The sequence below is a fragment of the Acipenser ruthenus genome, chromosome 6 (assembly GCF_902713425.1).
Source record: "Acipenser ruthenus chromosome 6, fAciRut3.2 maternal haplotype, whole genome shotgun sequence".
NCBI classification, from domain to species: domain Eukaryota; kingdom Metazoa; phylum Chordata; class Actinopteri; order Acipenseriformes; family Acipenseridae; genus Acipenser; species Acipenser ruthenus.
Window position 1 is genome coordinate 58,575,947 of NC_081194.1, and position 21,215 is coordinate 58,597,161.

General features: G+C 39.5%; 2 protein-coding genes across 2 annotated transcripts in view; one reads left to right on the forward strand and one right to left on the reverse strand.

The window, feature by feature from the left end:
- LOC117411206 (dynein axonemal heavy chain 8-like) overlaps nucleotides 1–9,665 on the reverse strand; it is a 166,428-nt gene extending 156,763 nt beyond the window's left edge. The window contains exons 1-10 of the mRNA XM_034018497.3: nucleotides 9,525–9,665; nucleotides 8,490–8,624; nucleotides 8,161–8,245; nucleotides 7,345–7,496; nucleotides 6,920–7,109; nucleotides 6,526–6,689; nucleotides 4,784–4,960; nucleotides 4,255–4,368; nucleotides 3,949–4,056; nucleotides 363–464 (exon numbers count right to left, since the gene is read on the reverse strand). Coding sequence (XP_033874388.2) covers nucleotides 363–464; nucleotides 3,949–4,056; nucleotides 4,255–4,368; nucleotides 4,784–4,960; nucleotides 6,526–6,689; nucleotides 6,920–7,109; nucleotides 7,345–7,496; nucleotides 8,161–8,245; nucleotides 8,490–8,624; nucleotides 9,525–9,665 — 1,368 coding nt within the window. The remainder of the gene's footprint in view (nucleotides 1–362; nucleotides 465–3,948; nucleotides 4,057–4,254; nucleotides 4,369–4,783; nucleotides 4,961–6,525; nucleotides 6,690–6,919; nucleotides 7,110–7,344; nucleotides 7,497–8,160; nucleotides 8,246–8,489; nucleotides 8,625–9,524) is intronic.
- A 2,248-nt stretch (nucleotides 9,666–11,913) lies between these two features.
- LOC117411130 (BTB/POZ domain-containing protein 9-like) overlaps nucleotides 11,914–21,215 on the forward strand; it is a 69,888-nt gene continuing 60,586 nt past the window's right edge. The window contains exons 1-5 of the mRNA XM_034018304.3: nucleotides 11,914–12,148; nucleotides 15,975–16,193; nucleotides 16,489–16,852; nucleotides 19,963–20,227; nucleotides 20,536–20,755. Coding sequence (XP_033874195.3) covers nucleotides 16,009–16,193; nucleotides 16,489–16,852; nucleotides 19,963–20,227; nucleotides 20,536–20,755 — 1,034 coding nt within the window. The 5' untranslated portion in view covers nucleotides 11,914–12,148; nucleotides 15,975–16,008. The remainder of the gene's footprint in view (nucleotides 12,149–15,974; nucleotides 16,194–16,488; nucleotides 16,853–19,962; nucleotides 20,228–20,535; nucleotides 20,756–21,215) is intronic.

Sequence of the window (21,215 nt, forward strand, 5' to 3'; positions counted from 1 at the left end):
CAACAAATAATTGTTATGTTAATACAGCTCATTTTCACAGCACCGTGACCATACACACCAGAAGCGACACAGCGGTGATGCGACAGGTTTGAAAACTGCCAGATCTATACAACTGTTCAAAATTGCTATTGACAAAACTATGATCAAGACTGGTACATATTCGTCAACATGACGTGAAAACTACTAGTGTCTTCTCTGATGGTATTTCAACATATATGGCAATAAATCATACACATAATAAAAAAATAAGGAAAAAAATAAATGGAAACTGAATTTAAAATTAGCTTGTAGATATCAGGTTCACCCCACACAGAAGTATAATCTAATATATAGGCATAATTTTTCTTATCCTAATTACCAACCTCTATCTTTTTAATAACAACTGGAGTTTCCTGGTCCCACACACGAGATGCACCATTGTCAGTAATATATGCTTTGGATGCTGTGACCATTTGGTTTGTGACCTGGCAATAGAAAACAAAGCAAATATTAGGTGCTGATATTAGTAGGACATCTGGTGATGTTTGACATGAAACGTTGTTTTTTATATATTATAATTTATCTTTCTGTTGCACTACTGTCTGAGGCTCCCTAGCCTTTCAAGCTTTCCCACTCTGGAGGCCAGGGTTCAAATCTAGCTCAGGTAACAAGTAAAATTACTTTACCCCCATTACCCCCACATTAGTCCACATCACAAAAACAACCACTCAACTTTACACAATTGCCAGTCTCTGACTGATCTGCCAATTCATTTTTAAAATTGTGGTTAGTGTGATTGCCTGCTGTTCTTGTCTTCCAGGACCCCTTAAAGCTGGTTCATACTTCAGTCTTGCGGCCACTGGGAGACGGTTGTGAGAAGTGATCAGCTAGATTTGGGAAAAAGTAACTCTGATTACCAGTTGTCCTTTTATTGCCAGACACAACTGAAGTATGAACCAGTCTTTCTGATTAAAGTGTTGGGTTTTTAATAAAAAAAGATTTAAAGTACCAATCATCACTAAACACATCGCAACTTATCACCCAGATTTATAGTGAAATCAGTAGTTTCTTAAAAATAAGTGGTGTACAAAAACTTGTTACTTGTACTCAGAATTGCAGGTATTGAATATATATATTCATATATAACAGGTTAATTTCAAAACAGAAAGCTGTCCTCCCTCACATTTACAAATGAGTACCAATCAATTGCAAAGATTATTTGTTAACATTTTTACTGCCATGGACAGTAAACAGGGGCAGGCTCTGTCACTGGCTTCTCAGAGCATGTGTGCCACTGCAGGAACAGCGTGGACTCTTGACGGGAGATGCGCTGTCAGTCAACTAATTGAACAGGGAGGCTCAGCCAAAGTTTGGCTGACAGGGAATCCGATTGGCTGGGGGGGACGTGTCCCGGCAAGAGAAAGAAGGAATCCGCTGAAAGCAACCACGAAAACGTTGTTAGCCTGTTAATTTGTATCTGGAATTTGTTATTGCTTATGGATTAGGGTTAGTTTATAGGATCAGGCAATGATCCCCATTCAGTATAGTGAGGGTGTGTAGCTCAGCGTACTCTGATAGCGGGACCCTCTTTTTAGTGAAGGTAGCACTCAGCCGCCTGTATGCAAACCTTATTTTTCATTGTTTTATTTTTGCACTGCTTTTGTACCTTGTTTACACTCTTGTTTGTGTATATGTGCCTGTGACCTTACCATTGCCGGTACGGTCACGTGGTTCCCTGCTTTGTCTCATCCCGCACTACTGTAGGTGCTACCATTGCCGGTACCCTAGTGGCAGCACCGTGTAACTACCACTGAAAGAACTGCAATCAATAAAATCTGCACTCCTGTGCAACATGCTAAGCGCAATTTCTGTGTCTGGCTGTGTGGCAGAGTGTCCCGCCCCTATGTATTATTATTTGTATTTTTGTTTGCGGCGCGGGTAAAAGCGCCGCGTCTTTTATTATTTATATTTAAAAACCCTGTGAGGATGCATGACTGATCAGCTACTGATTATTTAAGTAGCTGACAGTCATGCATCCTTACCAAAGGCGTCCAGACTCTGGCCGACGGGTAATAAGATAATTAACAACTAGTTAACCCCTCGGCCAGAGTATAAGAAGCTGCAGCTGTCCGTTCTGCAGTGGTTGAGTGTAGAGAGTACGGGAGAGCGGAGAGAGAGCGCGTAGAATACAACAAAACAATTGCTATATTTAAAAAAGTATACTTGTTTCTATTTGTTTGGCCATTGCGCCTTTTTGTTTTCTGTTTTGTTGTTGTGTTTAAATCTTTTGTTTTTGGTTTGTTAATAAATCCACGCTGAGTGCCATAGCATTCAGCTTCACCCGCCCATCCATTGTTTGGTTTCAGTTACTTCCTGGTCTGTGACGTCATCAACCTCACCACTGCGAGCCAGACTGCCACAGGCTGCTTTATAACACTGAACAACACTCACATTGTTTTCACACTGCCATACTGGCATACCGAGGGCAGTAAAATGTCAACCTACCAGATGAGAGGAAATTATTCTTCCAATCAGCTTTTAAAATACTCAGTGCTGAAGTTAATGGCCATTGATTGGTACTCAAATGTAAATGTAAGGGAGGGCAGCTTTTCTTCTTTTGAAATCAACACATTAATGCATGAATTTGGATGCACTCGCATCACCTCAAACTCAACCTCTCTAAATCTGACCTCCTTTTCTTTCCCTCCTCCTCCCCCTCCTCTGATCTCTCTATCTCTGTTCCTCTGGAATCTACCACACTTTCTCCCTCTTCCTCCGCTAAGAACCTTGGAGTCACCCTGGACCCCTGCCTCTCTTATTCCCAGCACATCTCCACTCTGGCACGCACTTGCCGATTCTTCCTGAGCAACATCCGAAGAATCCGACCCTTCCTCACCAACTATGCTACCCAGCTCCTGGTCCAGGCCCTGGTACTCTCCCGCCTAGACTACTGCAACTCCCTCCTGGCTGGCCTCCCTGAGTCCGCCACCCGTCCGCTCCAGCTCATCCAGAACTCTGCTGCCCGCCTGGTGTTCTCTCTGCCTCGCTTCGCCCACGCTACTCCACTACTCCGCTCGCTCCACTGGCTCCCGATCACCGCTCGCATCCAGTTCAAGACTCTTGCACTAGCCTACAGATGCCTTGACCAGCTACCTCCAGATCCTCATCTCTCCCTACACCCCCACTCGACCTCTCCGCTCCGCCTGCACTAGAAGACTGGCTCTACCTCCGCTACGCTCCCCTGCCTCCAGAGCCCGCTTCTTCTCCACCCTTGCTCCGCAGTGGTGGAATGACCTTCCTACAGATGTCAGGACTGCCCAGTCCCTGACCACATTCCGGCACCTCCTTAAGACTCACCTCTTCAAACAGCACCTGTAGAACTCCTCTGTTTGTATCCTGGGACACTATCACCCTTCATTTAAATGTGCTTTATTTTGCTCTTATCTGCCCCCTATTTTACTGCATTTAATCCTGTACTTCAGAATACTGTAATCTGCCAAGTGTTTAACCTGTAGTATTTTGTATTTAATCATATCCTGATGTAACTATCACTATTTAATCATATCCTGATGTAACTATCACTATTATCTGCTGTATTATTGAATTGTGGTTTGTCACACTTGAACAAAAGTTATTGTATTTCTTGCTCTTATTGTATTACTTGTATTGTAACACTTGAAATGTATTTGCTTACGATTGTAAGTCGCCCTGGATAAGGGCGTCTGCTAAGAAATTAATAATAATAATAATAATAATAATAATAATAATTTATTGAACACAAGTAGGTTAAGTGACTTGCTCAGGGTCACACAATGAGTCAGTGGCTGAGGTGGGGTTTGAACCGGCGTCCTCCTGGTTACAAGCCCCTTTTCTTTAACCACTGGACCACACAGCCTCCTATAATTTTATAAAACCAGACATTTCTAATAATTAGCATATTATTGTGGCAATTGCAATCAAGAAGCCTACCTTTATAAAGAGGGATGTCATCCGTTCTGAAGTGTTATAGTACCTTGAAACACTGTGAATCATTCTTATGGCATTAATCAAATTTGGGATGCCTTTGATCATTGTTACCTGGAAAAAAATACTTTCACTGAATCTTGGACAGCACATGTAACTTTGACTAAAATAATCTGAAGAAATTTGAGTTTATTTTTTATTATTTAAATCATAAAACCCATAAAGGGCCAATAAATCAGTGTTTGTGGAAAACAACAGCGAAGTTGCTAGGTGATAACTACAAACATTCATGTCTAAATTGATTGGACTCACCGGGTCACAGTTATACAGAGGCTGACAGACCTTCTCCAGTGTATATAAAAATTTTACATTATCCTTTGCTTCATTAGCAGAATCAGTAATTCTTGCATCCAGCTCTCTCCATGCCTAAACAAAGACAAAAACATGTGACGCTTATAATTAACTTTAATTAAAAATGTACAAGTAATGCTGCTTAGATAATACAGTCACAGCATTTTACTTAGTAGCAGCTTTTTTTTTCAACATACGTACTATATTTTAAATAAGAAAACAAGAATAGGATGTAAGATTTACGCTGGTTGAGATGAGGTGACATGTAAATGCCACAATATCATGGTTCAATGTTCTTGCCTTTCTGAGCTTACAATGCAGCTCCCTCCAGTCAAAATGTGACAGACAGGTGGAGAAAAATGGATTATGGGACAAACAAAAGGAGAAGCTAAAGGCGTAAACATTAATAGAATGTGATCAGCTCAGATTTTCTTCCATTAACAATTCCACTTATTTTGAATTATTTAGCCCTACTTCCATTTTTACTTACTTTAAGTGTTTTGGAGCGACTGATATTTAAAGCATGGATGACAGTCTTGCAGTCATGCCCTTTGATGTGCTCAATGATGGAATTGAATTTAGCAGACATTCGTTTCCAGTGATCCAGCTCAGTTAAGGGGCCTGAAGCATCAGCCTCTTTTCTCATCTGGTCACTTTCTGTAAGAACCTATAAAGAATAAAAACCATGAGCGTATGTCCACTTGAATAAATAGAAAATACTATACATGCAACAGCAGAGTTGCCAGGTTCAGTATGTCTCTTTGTTGTGTGCATGTCTGTCTTCAGTGGAATTAATTTCAATTCCATTTGTTTTCTGAATGGGATAGCTTCAGAGTAGGGGTGTCAAAATCAAATGTGACCTTTGACCTCAGCTTAGCCTTGCTGTATCTGGCAGGTAACTTCAATTGTAAGCCAGTCCACAATCGCTGGGATATTATGTTATACAAACTACATTTGCGGATCTAAATATTAATAATAATATATGAACCCAGCTGTGGTTTTCCACAAGAGATTATTTATAGACCAGTTCTTAAAGTATGTCAGTAATACATTGTCACAAAGACGGCCGGAGTGGGTGGTGTCAGACCAGAGCCAGGAAATAAATAAACAGAGAGATGTGGTTTGGTATAAGCTGGGCGCGTGATCGCGCTCAGCATTTAATGAATAAACAGACAGAACAGAAAATAAAAGGTTTGAACAGACAAAAACACTGGACACGGCACTATACGCCAAAATAAAAGGACAAACAAAACGGACTAGACAGTAAACAGACAGACAAACGAAACACGGTGAGTGAGACAGTTATTCACTTTATATTTACGTTCTTTCTTATTATTTAGTTTCTCCTTCTCCACACTCGTTCTCCACTCACCGAACACCTAACCCCGAGTGAATGCTACGTGTCTCTATATATACTGTTGTGCTGGGATTCAATTACTAATTAATTATCCACTTGAATCCCAGCACGTGAATTAATTCTGCGCAACCCCGTGCTCGCATATTACATTTAACCAGCACGTGAAGTGATTTGTGCTCTCCTCGTGCCTAAATACAAATCTATACTTTTTAAATACACGTGAAACACAGACCCGTTTATATCCCGTGTACCAATGACTATACACCAACATTAACACACGCACGCAACACACAAATGCACACAGGGACGGAGCACATTGCCACATACATTTATTGCGATTATTTTTAGGTTCACTTAGAAAAAATTAGGGCCACCAAAATCTCTAATGGACCACCAGTCAAGATTTTCTTGACTGGTGGTAAAAGTGGCCACCTCCTCAAAAAAGTATTAATCCCACGCCATGGCTGTAAATTCAAAATTAGAAATATGAACAGTTGATTACCATGAAGCATATCAACCGTATGTATAGAATAGTATTGAATTAATAACCAATAAATAGTGTAATTAAATTGGATACATAGTATTTAATAAGCAAATTAGGTATTATTATCATGATGAAGTATATTAAAATGACTGATGACTGTACAGTATGTGAAATAACATAATGTACAAATATAGTGTGACATCCAGAGGGACAGGTGTATTAGCTCAATAAAGAAGTGATATAACAATGATTAAACACAATTGGGACTCATTTGGAAACATGCACGTGTGAACTTCTTCACCGACATGAAAAACAAGGGACCAAGCTCGTCCCAACTGTGTCTTGTTTAAGTTGTCCCTTTTTTGTATTACACTGAGGGCTGTGCAATTACCTGTTCTATCTGTTTGTACCACATCATGAGCACTTCCTCTAGCTGATCAATCATATCCACATCTGAGGCTGCTGTCATCAGATCCTCGAAGGACTGCAGTTTGGAGAGATCAATGAGAGTAGTCTTCTTCAGCTTCACAGCCCCCTCAATGCTTACTCTAGTGCCTACAGGTCATGCACAGGATAAACACAGTACTTTATTATGGTACGCACTGCCACCAAGGCAGGATTTTGCATATACTTTAAAAACCCATTACACATTGTAAATAGTGAGTTTCATTCTTTAAACAGGTGTCCAGTAAAAAGTGTGCCCTTCTCCATACCTGACTCAAAGTTTATTGGCTTCAGTGGGAATCCTGATGTACTATATTCTATTCACTACAAATCCTCCTTACCATCTAAGAAAGCAATGTATCGACGGATGCCATCTTTGAAATTCTGTTTCTCCTTCTCTCCATGCTTGGACAGGTTTAGTGCACCCCAGTTCTCAGTTGCACAGACAGCTGGAAAGAAAATGTTTGCCAAAATGTTTCTTGTTCCTGTCAGCAACCCCTCAGAGGCATCCAGCATAGAAAAATAGGTCTCCTGCAAACAAAAATATTGAATAACCTATTCAATGAATCTAGGATTAAAGTTAAAATGAGGATTAAAGACCAAAATTACTTACTGGAAATAATAAATGTCACCCTTTGTGTGCAAGAGGAATGGGAGCATTTTTTCTAGGCATTTTGTATAGGCATTTAGGCTACATGCTAGTCTACACATTTCTACTCACAAAAGGAGAAGCTATAATTTTCTACTATTTTAAAAGAAAGCATACCTCATGAATATTTTTCAGTGTGATGGCAATATCATTTTTGCAGCGCACAAAGAATAGGCACTGTCCCTTCAGGTTGGACTCCGATAAAATGGCCAGAAACAGTCTCATTATTTTCGTTCCTTTTACAGAGCCTATGATAGTGCGGCCACTCTCTGAAATTATATTTATACTGTAATTTAAAACATTGATCTATCATAAATGACAAATATTTTTTCATCAGTCTACCTGTTCGGCACATGTCATATTTGTATTTATATCAACTTTTCTAGTTAATGCCTTTTTTTGAACTTCTAAGAGAAAAGCATTATAAGTAAAAGCTTTTCACACACTTCATGAGTCCTGAAAATTAGAATACTGGTATAAGATAGATGACAAGTTATTAATTAACATTAGAAAATAGAAAAGCTACCTTCCCTGCTGTGTCAAGGTAGAAACGGCAACTCTGCATTGTTCTGTTGATACCTTTTTAACTTTACAAAATAAATATTGACATACCAAAATGCAACTCTTCTAATTATTTCAGATAGCAATCAAGTGATTAATGTTAATTGCAAGTGTCCCTTAACAACAGGTACTGCTGGGCCTAGTGTATGTATACATTCTTTGTACTTTATGTTCCTGGATTTAATCGGGTTAATCTTTACATAAACTTTAGTTTTACCCAGTGTTTTTTTAATTAAATGGTTTTGTTAGGGAAAATCTATTTATTTGTGCCTGAGTGAAGATGGTATACAGGTACACATACTCTATAAGAAATAATTTAACTAATTTAAAAGCAGGATCATGTCTGTTAATGAGAAAAGTTTGTTGCTGTACCTATTCCTGGTGGCTCTGCTTCCTGGTAAAAAAATGATAGCGTTTTACATCCTCCCTTTGCAAAGAAATTTTCAAATGGTTGCAGCTGTAAATAAACAGTAAATATGTAATCTGATAGTTTAACACTTTGATATTGCACACCCCACCCCCAATTAATAAGTTTTCATAACTGACTTCTTAGAAAATACTTCCAAGTTGTTGTTTTTTTTTTTTGTGTGTGTTTCTTTTTACAACACAAACACATTTCAGCAATATTAAGTAAACTAATGAAGCTTACAAATTAAATACATATACAGCAGTGCTTCCCATACAAAATAATAAAAACTCACAGATGGAGCATCCAGTACAAATTCTTCAACCATAGCTTGTTCCATCCCAAGTCTATCAGCTAAAATTTCAAAAATGTATTTATATGTAGGATTGATCTTTGCCTTCCGATTCTCTCGGGCTTCCTTATATCTGGCCTGCAAAATGACACATCAGCTATTCTTATTAGATGTTAACCACTACTAGGGACAGTGACATACAAGTATTATGTACCGGTATTTATATTTATTAGCTGTCCTTCTATTTATAATCTACAACTTGAATTGGCCAAACTGCTATGCATTGAAATGTTGGAGTTTAGGGCAAGTACTCCTGCAATAAGGGTGGGTTCATAGGTCGCTGTCTCCTGTCGCCCCTTTAAAGAACGGTCTGTTAGTGAGCAGTTTCAAAATGGCAAGCAAGATATCGACATTTTTTTCCATGTATTATTTTTTTTTATTTCATTACTCCTATTGTATTTTTGTAATGTAAAGTTACTAACACTTTTTTTTTGGTTTAGCATCTTAGGGCGTGAGTCAGATTTGTCAAGTTATAAATAGTCCATTTTTATTTTCTAATGCTTCACTTAAAAAAAAAAGCAGTTTTAAAAAGGCAAAATGACAACAAACATATTTGGAAACTGCCACCGCACTGATACATATCGGCCATTTTTCACCTCCAGGCGAGGCAGCTGAGACTCAGATCTTGACTCGCTACCGTTAGGAAGCGCCATTGCGGCGTGCTCATCGTTCAAGAAAAGAAACTTAACGCACTAATTGAACGCACTAATAACAAACGTAAGGTGCAGAGTTTGGTAGTTTAATATATATATTATTTTAGCTCAAATATATATATATATATATATATATATATATATATATATATATATATATATATATATATATATATATATATGACCTTGGAGTACTCTTATGCTTTAAAAGCGATAATAAATTCAGCTCCCAGAACACACATTTGAGCGGTTGTAGATCTTACACAACACTGTCTGTTTATAAGAATCATTTTGTAGACTACTAGAAGGGAAGCAGGTGACATACCTGTTTTTCTTTAAGGGTTTCTTGCACAGTCTGCATGCAGCTTAAGCTCCGACGGAACTTGCTGGCCCTTCTGCCCTTGTCAGCAGCATTGGCAGCCTCGCTCAGGCTTGGGCCATCATTCTGTCCGCTTTGCTGCTGCATCCTTCACTGCAGGGTATGATCAAGTGGTATTAGAAAGTCCAAGACAAGAAAAAAATATATAAACTTTTATAAATATATAAACTTCGACATGATTTTCATTTTGGCTAATGTGTTTACTGTTTCAGACATACAATGTTCAAATACGGCCAGAAAAAAAAAAAATCGTTACTTATATTTTCGATCTTCATATTTTATATTCCATTTAATCAAATCTGATTTACCTATTGGGATACTGTTTCTTTTTCCGCGACTATTCTCCTCTCACGTCCCTCTCTACGACACAACCAGGTTTCTCATCTGCGTTTTAAATCAATTAGTAAAGTAAGGTAAGATAAATGAAGTGTTATTGGACTTGTTTTTATGTATATATATATTTTTTTCTTAATAACGCATAGATAATTTCAAACTGTCTAGGCTGTGTAACTTCCCAAAGTGTGACTTGAGCGAGCGAGCGAGAGATTTAAATGTAACTGCCCCCACGCGACACAGTCCTGGGGGCTTGCGCGCAGGCTTGGGATGGAGAGCAGTGAGAGCGTGTGCCTTTACTAGATTTAAAACTATTATCGTTACTATGGTTCTGTTAAAAACCATAGTAACGATAATGAAACGACGAGGTCCAAATAGTGAAATGTATGTGCCCCAAATAAAAGCACTAAACTGTTTTTTTCTTTCTTTCTTTTCGTAGGTAGTATCAATCATAAATCCTTTTACACCTGGTCTCCTTTTTTTCTGATTTGTCCTTTTTTTGTGTATGTTTTTTATTGAAAAAAACATAAACCATAGTGTACATAACTTTTTAGTTGAGTTTAAAAAATATTTGGAAGGTAACACATATAATATTGTATTCCATAACTTCTAACATTTTGTAGAGAAACATATTATTACTATTATTATTATTTTTATTATTATTATTAGGCCACAACAAGAGAAAGTGCTTGCTGCCAGGAACTTGAGAGAACACGTGAAAAATGTGAAGAACTAGACTTTCCCCAGAAATGTATAACCCAACACCCAGACACCACAACAGAAGTCCACATCCCCCCTAAAATCACTCTTTCATAAACAAGTGTTAAAACTTTTCTTTGGGGGGGGGGGGGGGGGGGGGGGTGCTACTAATTTAAAATTTGAGAGAGCTTTTCCAGTTGGGCCCCCAGACTAACACCTGTGACACTGACAGCATTGACCCCTGACTGCAGTCTGGATTGAATCCAAAACTACAGTGCCGCCATAGATCTACAGTGGAACCTCTGTTATCCAAACTAATCGGCATTGGGGGGTGGTCGTATAATTGAACTGTTTGGATAATCAGACTGAACTTGTTTGACATGACTTTCTCAATCAAGAAACCTCTGAAAAATATGTAATACAACCCCTTTTCATTTTATATACATAACGTTTTACTGCACTGTTCTGTAAATAACACAGGTTGAAGGCTGGTTAGTGCATTTTGTATGACAACAAGACAGAAGAGAACAGCACACAACAAACTATTTTACCAAATAATGGAGGTTTTACTGTAGCCATGCTTTATCTTGTGTCTCTGTAGCTGCCCTATAGTTTTGATGTAATCCAGATCTTGTTTTTATTTTTTTATGGTGTCGGCAGAGCTGTGCTTCTGTTAAATATTGCTTGCAATGGATTCCTAGCAGAGTAAAACATAAAAATCCATCAGAGTTATTACATTGTGATGAATTCAACCATTTAGTTTACTAAGTCCTAAAGCTTTATTTTATTTTAAACAAAGAAAGAAACAGCAGAATTATGCTTCTTGAAAATCTGCACGCTACACTGATGGAGAAGACCGCACCTTCAGCCAGTGGCTGCTGCAGAACAAACACATCTGCTTTGTGTTCTCTTGGTAGTTTGTTCAGAATTATTAGTAATCCCAGAACTCAAAATCAGATTATGTTCAGAACTTTTTAGCAGTCCCACTCCAAAATGAAAGGAAACAACACTCATTTATTTTAGTGGAGGATCCCCAAATCTCACACATTTGGATGTTCTGACAGTGGCACCTCTGTATTTTCCACTTTCATTGATAAGATAACAAACTGTCAAAATGCATATAGCTGTAAAATTGCAAAAAAAAAATAATAGTAATTGAATTTATAGATTTGCATTTTGGCAGCATATCGTATTTTGATTTTAATGGTGAACAGATATAACAGATTTGAAATGTATGGATACCCTGTACCTAATGCAAGTTCCCAATGGAGAATGTGGCATTTGCCCTCCCATACGCAAGTGGCGCTCCAGTTCCTGGTGGGGTTTCTGTATTGTTCACAAAGCAATGTCCGGCTGTTGAGCGGTGACGGTTTATTTGCGTATAGGCGGAGCCCAGTGGAGTCCTTGTTCGGGTCTTGGTTGTTGTCGCTGCAGATAAATTTAAACATCTAATAAGACTTGATTAGAACATCAAATTCATAAAGTAAAGACCATAACATATCTCCGCTGGCAGGGAGCAGGTTTATTAACGCTGTCAGGTGAGTGCTGCAGAGTCTGTTTCTGTGGGGGGTGGGGAGAGAAATTAAGGCACACGAAATGGACAGGCAGAACTGTCGGCAGTAGTGTACTGAATATTACAGCATCATGGCATTGATAAAGCTTTAGCGAGTATATTAGTATAACCAGTGGTGCAGTTATGTGACTGCATTAAAATATTTATTTATATATATATATATTTTACGGGAATGTCATACTGTGACATTGTGCATACTGTGTAATCATTTACTATCATTATCACCATCATCACAGGCTAACTGGTAGTATTAAGCAGTAAAAATCAACAACAGTGCATGCGTTTTTCAGTTGCATACATTGCAAATGGGTTCCCAGTACAGTCTTAATAATAATACATAGCTGCGATCAATCGGGTTCATATGGAGACGTTATTTAATATTTGTGCGGAGCGTACTCTCATCACAGTTTCTCATTCTGTTCCTAAATTGCGCTGTGAGTGTGAACGTAAAATCACACGAACAGTAACTACACTGTGCACTTCGCTGTATCGCAGGCTGTCTATATTAGCAAGAACATCTTGGAGACATTTGTTTTCATGACCATTAAAGATTTTGTATGAAAACCTAATTGAGGCAGCAGGTGGTAATACATTCTATATGGAATTTTGTAAATGCTGTGTGAGCTAGCGCTACGGCCTCGGCAGATATATTAGAACAAGGAATAATGTTGAATATTTCAAAAATAAACGCCCCCAAAAAACAAAAATATATATATAAAGCAGACCTGGGATACAGTTTGATTTGGAATATTTAAATAATTCAGATAATTAATTTCATATGGTTCTAAATATACATATTTCAAATAATATTGAATATTTATAAATGTTAAAATATTTCGATTTCTGTTTCGTATATTTTTACATGTTTTGCAGTAATGTGAAACATAACACATTTAAGTTTTATATGAAAAGCTATATGGTATTATCACATTCATACTTACACTAAATATTATCCAGTCATGCAGCATGCATATTTACAATTTCAAAACGTCTTTAACTTCGATCATAACACGATATAACTACACGCATTAAAATGGTATCTGCTGTGCTCAGCTCGGCCTATTGTTTTCCACTGTGTTTTAAAGAACCTCAAGAATGTGTATGTGATTGCGTAACAAGCACTTCCTGAGATGCACCAGGAGGTTTGAGGTAGATTTCACTCAGGTGCCAACGTGTTGTTTACAATATTTACAAGTGGCTTGGAATTCATCCGAGGCATTATCTGGTATAATCAAATGCAAAGCAGCCTTAGATCTAGGAAACAGCATGTTGGTAACCTAAGCAAGTACAATGTGAGTGACTTGAACTGAAGACAGGCAGCTTATAAATACCAAGTCCCCTTGATTGCCTATTAATTGAGATGTTTGATAAGGTTTTCAAATGAGGAGACTGTTAGTTTATACAACTTCAAAGTAAACCAATTACCCAGGTGATGAGACTAGCTATAAAGTGAGGAGTTAAACCAGGACTCTGTTAAACCAGGTGATTGATCAAAGATACATTACTTGTTTGATTATATGGTTCCAAAGAGATTTACTTAACCTTTAAAGTGTTATTAGTATACAATTTGAAAATTATTTGAAAAGTTTGACCAGTATTTAAATAATTTCAAATTCATATTTGAGTGCGGACAAAATATTTGACATATTTATACATTTAATCTCAAATATAAATATAGTTGTCTCAGGTCTGATTGAAACTTAAGTTGCCTGTTGTATTTATAAATCACAAGGTGAAAGGTGCCGTTTTAAAATATAAATTGTTCCTATTTGAATTTATGTTAAATAATATTTTGGTCTAATTATCTTCAGCAATCTCTACATATTTTTTTTTTTTTTTTTAATATAATTTACAGAAATATAGCCGGGTGAATTGCTGTGCTGTTTTTATCATTTTCTGGACTACTTCTGCTTCAGTCCATTTATTAGCTAGGAGCAGCCAGAGCACTGTTTGGAAGCTAGTAGTCTGATAATGGATGATGATGATGATGATGAAGAGTGTGGGTTTGAGTTTGGATTTGCACAGAACAGTAGTCTGGTTTTGGTACTGCTGCTATATACAGCACTATTCTTTATTGTGCTGTCTGACACGCATAAAAAAACAGGACAATAACAGTGATGGGGCCCTTGTCAGGAAAATGTAACAGTTTTACAATTAACAGTAAACTATACAAATGAGTTAATTATCAAATGCTAAAATATCAAGGGAGCACTTTACAAGGTTTGATGACCACCTTTCACTGTCTTCTGACTGCCTCAATTTCATTTGTTAAACACAGAAAATGACTGGCATTGACTGGACTGGATTCACCGTGGAGGTTTGATTTCCTTTTGAAGTCATTAACTGCTATGACATGCTATAGTGATGTCACCATAAAATTTGTGATAGACTTGTCAAGTCCCCCAGGCAGCATACAGCTTAAGTTACCCACTGAGCCCCCTTGAGTTGATCACTGAGAAGTATTGAAACAAGAAAGAATCCCAGAGCGCTTTATTACTGACGGAGATAAGCCAATCACAGCGAACAGGTTTTCGGCTGGGACCCCAATGACACTCCGGTGGTATAATCCTAAAAGTAGTAAGGGACTCAGAGGCACTTTGTGTGCGATGAATCAGCAGGCCATTAGCATGTGAGTAAAGAACAGTGGAGGTCAGCTGACCTTTCATTAACTAGAAGAGGGCTGACTACATAGACACACAGAATACAAACAACACACAAGCACATACACACACAGAGACAGACATACATACATGGAAGGACACACGCACTCACACACACACATAGTGTATTTGTACTTTACCTGCTAGTAGGCAATTGAACAAGCGGTTTGTCAAAACAAATCATGGCATTCCTTCCTCTGTCTGTTGGAAACGATTGAACAGTTCAGAAATCCATTGGCCGAGAGCAGTGCACTAATCTGAGGTAACATAAGATAGTTCAGGATTAGTGCTAATCGAGATCTGTGATTATATATATATATATACGGTAATTTGGAAAATAAACTACTGGTTTAGTGTTTTTTTGAGGTATGCATCAAAACGTGGTACGCAGCGCACTGTGTTTGCCTAAACAACTTCTGCTAAGAAGGAAATGCCCATTCAGAGCCGCAGCCGGTAGATTATGTTGTTTTTGGTCTTTTACAACTTTTAATATTTAACTTATCATATTCTCCAGTCTTTTCAACATTTTAAATGTAATTTATCATACTTTTCCACCATTAAGAAAATAGTATGCAAATATTTATCATATGCAGTACATTGGGTTGTGTCTTGTAAATTTGTTTACTTGTGCAACTTTACAGTGACTCTGGGCAGCTTACAGGCAAGCCCACAGGCGCCCGGCCAGTCCACAGGGTTCGCTGGCGCGCGGTGAGCCGGGGACACCCTGGCCAACCAAAGCACCCCCCGGGCAGCGCTCGGCCAATTGTGCGCCGCCCCCTGGGCAGTGAAATGTCGGCAGTGGAATAGCATGGACTTGAACTGGTGACCTCCAAGCTATAGGGCGCATCCTGCACTCCACACGAAGCATCTTTACCGGATGCGCCACTCGGGAGCCGATGTACCATTTTCTGGCCCTACACTGGTATCCAACATCATAATTCTGCCCAGAATTAGCAGTCAACCAGTAGATCCTTAAACTTAGAAGTATTACTACAGGTTTTAATATGTGCTTGATTAGTCACAATGTGTAGGTAACAAGTTCAGGTGTGTCTTATTAAACATAGTGAATGTTGTCACAATAATCACGATTATCGTAAATCATGTGTTCTCTCTTTCTCCCTCCCACTACAGATGCACTGAGCACTGTCCGGCCGCCCTTGTTGCCATGAGTAACAGCCACCCGCTGCGCCCCTTCACCTCAGTGGCAGAGATCGATCACGTGCACATCCTGTCGGAGCATGTTGGTGCGCTGATCCAGGGAGAGGAGTACAGCGACGTCACCTTCATTGTGGAGAAGAAGCGCTTCCCTGCGCACAGGGTCATTCTGGCTGCACGCTGCCAGTACTTCAGGTACAACGACATTTCAGTGGAAACTCTTAAAAGTGTGGGAAGCTTTTCATTACCTCACATTTCTAACATTAAGAATGGCGATATTTGCAAGGAGACGGTAACTTGTGATATTGTCTCTCACTCTCTGTCTCTGCTGTATAGCGGTTTGAAGGAGACCCAGCCTCTGTCTCTACTGTCACTCCCTCTCTCAGAGCACTGCTGTACGGAGGGATGGAGTTGCAGCCCCGAGCAGAGATCCCTCAAGGGGACACCCTCTCTCTATCTCTCCTCTCACTCCTCTCTCTCTCTCTGTCAGAGCGCTGCTGTATGGAGGGATGAAGGAGTCACAGCCCCAGGCAGAGATCCCTCTAGAGGACACCACAGCGGAGGCATTCAGCATGCTGCTGCAGTACATCTACACGGGGCGCGTGTCTCTGAGCAGCGAGCGAGAGGAAGTGCTGCTCGACTTCCTGAGCCTGGCACACCGCTACGGGTTCGAGCAGCTGGAGGACTCCACCTCAGAGTACCTGCGCACCATCCTCAACACGCATAATGTGTGCCTCATCTTCGACGTGGCCAGCCTCTACTCCCTGCGCAAGCTCAGCACCACCTGCTGCACCTACATAGACCGCAACGCCCCTGACGTGCTGGCCAGCGAGGGCTTCCTGTCCCTGTCCAAGGTGAGGCTTCCTTTCCTCACTGTGTGCATGTGTGTGTGTGTCTGTCTCCAGTGTTTGCGCCACGACCTACAAACCGAGGGTCAATGTGGCCCCCTCTCAAAATTTTAGGGGTACATTTTCTTCAGTGAGAGGGTCAATATGTTTGATTCAGAACCAACCACCACTTATTTTTCTTTGTTTTAAATATGCCAACATAGTTTATTGACCTTTTGTTTCTGAAGAACAAAAAATAAAACTGTAAAGCTGTAGATACAACCAAGGTGTCTCTACAATACTCACTGTCACGTTTGGGGAAAATATTGGGAAATGTGTCACAGTGATGCTGGTGTATCACAGAGTAGAAGATATTCACTGTACAAATCACATTAGAACAGGGGTTTTCAATTATTTTAAGCTGCATACCCCTTTCCAATAAGTGTAGTCCACCGCGTACCCCCATCTGAGGTAGTCATAATAAAATGAAAACAGAAAAAAATGGTCTGTGCAATAACATGATACAACAAAACGCACAAGCCTTGGAGTGTGTGATGGATACAATTATAAAAGTTACAGTATTATAACGGGGAAAAATATATATTATATTCACTTTCGGATAAAAATAGCCCCACAAACAGGTTTCTAGTTGGAAACATCAACATCATTTTATTGTAATTACTAATTAATTAAAATCAATGAAGCCTACGTGCTAGCCTCAATCTCTCAGAAATTACATAGGACTTTTCCGTGGTAGCAAATGGCAGTCATGTATTTTTATTGACAATATAATTACAGAAAAGAAGGCAAAGTAAAGTTCACTATCCAGCATCTCTGCAGCTGACCTCATTACGAAAACATATTATTGGCATTTTTAAATTCTTGGTGACTAAAACGTACAGTACTGAGGCTAATTATTGGATAATTACTGGATTGAAAGCTAAAAACTCTTACTCTCACACCAGACGTAACGACTTGTCAAATTAGACTGCATGGCAGTACTTCGGTTTCTGATAGGCCATACATTCTGTATTTTGAAATCAACCAATAGTACTTAAGTTACAATAAACTTTAATCGGGTCATTGAAAAAAATAAATATCGATTTGCAGGCACGAACGCACACAGGAACTAAAATGAGTTAAAGATTAGGCTTTTAGTTTTTTAAAATATGTATATATTTTTTTTTATCCCAAAGACAGACTGCAGTAACTGACCAACTGTTTATATGACATTTAAACAACAGGGCTTATTTAAAACTTACATATTTAATATGTAAATTAGTCATGTGTGCACAGCACATCAGTCTGGTGTTTTAAAGTTGATTACATGACAAAAGTTTGCTATAGGTTGGCAAGTGGTACTAAATAAAATGCGTTGTCCGCCATTTCAGAATTTCTCGCATACCCCCAGGGGACCAGGTACGCGAATACCAGTTTGAAAATAGCTGCATTAGATGAAACCACATTACCAACAGATACAGTTTAATAGTAGTAGTATTTAAATGCTATTGTCCTGACTGGTAAATTCTTACCTTCCAGCTGCCCCTTTACTTTGACAATTTCCATATCAAAAATGGCGTTTTTTTTTTTCATTCTTAGCCCCCAAGTAAATATTTTGGACAGTTTTCAAAACAATTTTGCTTTATTTTTACAACACACATTGATATGATAAACGCGTATATCTGCTTCAGGTATTGTATTTAATTTTTTTCAAGGTTAAATGATGGACCGTGTTACACAGAACACTAAAAATAAAATGTCAGATATACAATATGTATTTCGTTGGTTTTGTGGATTTGCTGTATTTTAACATATTTTAATATTGCACATTAATATGGTTTTGAAAATGCTACTTACCAAAACTGTGACTGCATGTGAACTGTATTACATAATTTCCTTTATTCCGATTCCAGTGGTGTTTTCTCAATGGAAGATGTATTGTAGGCATATATACAGTGCTGTATAAAATCACATACACTGTATATATTTTTTTTTTATCATTCCGTTATAGGCCTACTGGCGAAATGGCCAAGAGACAGTTGGTGCTTAACACATACTGAATTATTTTTACCCTGAATTTTAGCATTTTTTGTCATAGAAAATACAAATTCTACGTATTTTATTACATTACTGTTGGCTATTTTTTTTTTTTTTTTTAATCAATAATGCGGTTTTCGTTTCACAGATCTACTGCACTTTGTCTATAAACTGTACCGTAGTACGCAGAAGTACACATTTCTCCCATTCACTTGCTAAGTCAATGCATATAAGAACATAAGAAAGTTTACAAACGAGAGGAGGCTGTTCGGCCCATCTTGCTCGTTTGGTTGTTAGTATCTTATTAATCCCAGAATCTCATCAAGCAGCTTCTTGAAAGATCCCAGGGTGTCAGCTTCAACAACATCAGACAGATATATCTCTAAACATCAGACAGATATTTTGTCTAGCAAACAGATACGTTTACAGCGGATGAATTTCACAGTATTTTTAAGTACAAATATAATAGCCTACATTTCAGCAGTCACTGCCAAAGCTTATTAGTTATTCTTCCAGAAGTAATGGTCGGGTATAACAGGGATACAAGGTTATATTTGCGCCGGGCCATGTTGTTAACAAGCCTGATGTTGTCGTCCAGGCTTTACTGTGAAACTGACTATAACCAGGGAGGGTGTGAGCGCATTCTACTGGAATGGAGAATAAAAGCACGGGAGTTTAATTATGAAAACACAGTGTAAACAAACAAATAAAAAAGATTAGCCTGTCGTCAGACATGTCATGTTAATACAAAGTGTATTAATTTACTGTGTATTGGTATTGACACACAGGTGCGGTAAGAGAAATTGAGCGGAACATTTTTTATTTCAGGGGAGCATTGGCGCAATGGCGCAGACTGTGTCTCTGTGTGTCTCTCGTTGTGTGGTGTCTGTCTCTGTGTGGTGTCTATTTGTGTCTCTATGTGGTGTCTTTGTGTATTTGCCACTACTCCTTGCACAAGTGCAGCCTGCTGCAACTACCTGCCTTTATTTTGTGATCTGCTGCTGTTGCCCAAGGAGCTCTTTGTGAAGTTTCATGAGTGTTAAGGTATCCTGTACTGACTGTGCAGTAAGCTTACCGTCTCTCCCCCTTCCTCTCTCTAGCTGGCCCTGCTCACTGTGGTGCGGCGGGACTCGTTTGCAGCCCCGGAGAAGGAGATCTTCCAGGCACTGTGCCGCTGGTGCCGCCACAACTCCGCAGAGAAGCCGGAGGAGGTGATGGGCGCAGTGCGGCTGCCGCTGATGAGCCTGGCGGAGATGCTGAACGTGGTGAGACCGTCTGGGCTGCTGTCCCCCGATGCCCTGCTCGACGCCATCAAGACCCGGTCCGAGAGCAGGGACATGGACCTCAACTACAGAGGCATGCTGAGTGAGTGCCGGCCCGTCACACAGAACAGTACAATACGATACACACGAAGCGCAGTGCTCCGATTTTGAAAGGGGGAGTCAGTTCTGATGAAGGTGTTTAGAGTTTATTGTGATTCTCTCTCACTCTCCCTCTCTCCCTCTCCCCACCTTAGTCCCAGAGGAGAACATTGCCACAATGAAGCACAATTCCCAGGTAGTGAAGGTGGAGCTGTGCTGTGCTAGTGTTCAGTTTATTGTGACTCTCTCTCTCTCTCTCTCTCTCTCTCCCCTCTCCCTCCCTCTCCCTCTCCCTCCCTCTCCCCAAATCAGTCCCGGAGGAGAACATTGCCACTATGAAGCATGGTGCCCAGGTGGTGAAGGGGGAGCTGAAGTCAGCCCTGCTGGACGGAGACACACAGAACTACGACCTGGACCACGGGTTCTCGCGCCACCCCATTGAGGACGACTGCCGCTCTGGCATTGAGGTGAAGCTAGGCCAGCCCTCCATCATCAACCACATCCGCCTCCTGCTGTGGGATAGGGACTCGCGGTCAGTATTGACACCACACAGGGACTTGTGGTCAGTAATGGTCAGTATAGAAGGGACACATGGTCTCCAGGTCAATATAGACACCACACAGGGGACTCAGCATAGAAGAGACACGTGGTCTGTGTACTCACAGTAGTGTGCTAACTGAAGATCATCTCGTAGTTAGTACGGTGGACAGAGCTAAGAATAGTGTGCAATATAGTACCAATGGCGATGAACTAAACCTCACCAGATAGTCTGCAGGTGGATGTTAAAGATGATCTCAATTGCAATGAGCACATGTAACAGTCTTATGCCCCATACTGGTGTGTAAAATGGGTATAAAGTTAACCCAGCAATTCTTTAGACCAAGTTCAGTACTAAGTCATAATAGCAGCTCTTCTAAATTTATTCCCCAACTACCGGTAATTAAAATGTAATAGAATTGAATAGAACTGTCTATAAAAATCAGATGAGTGAA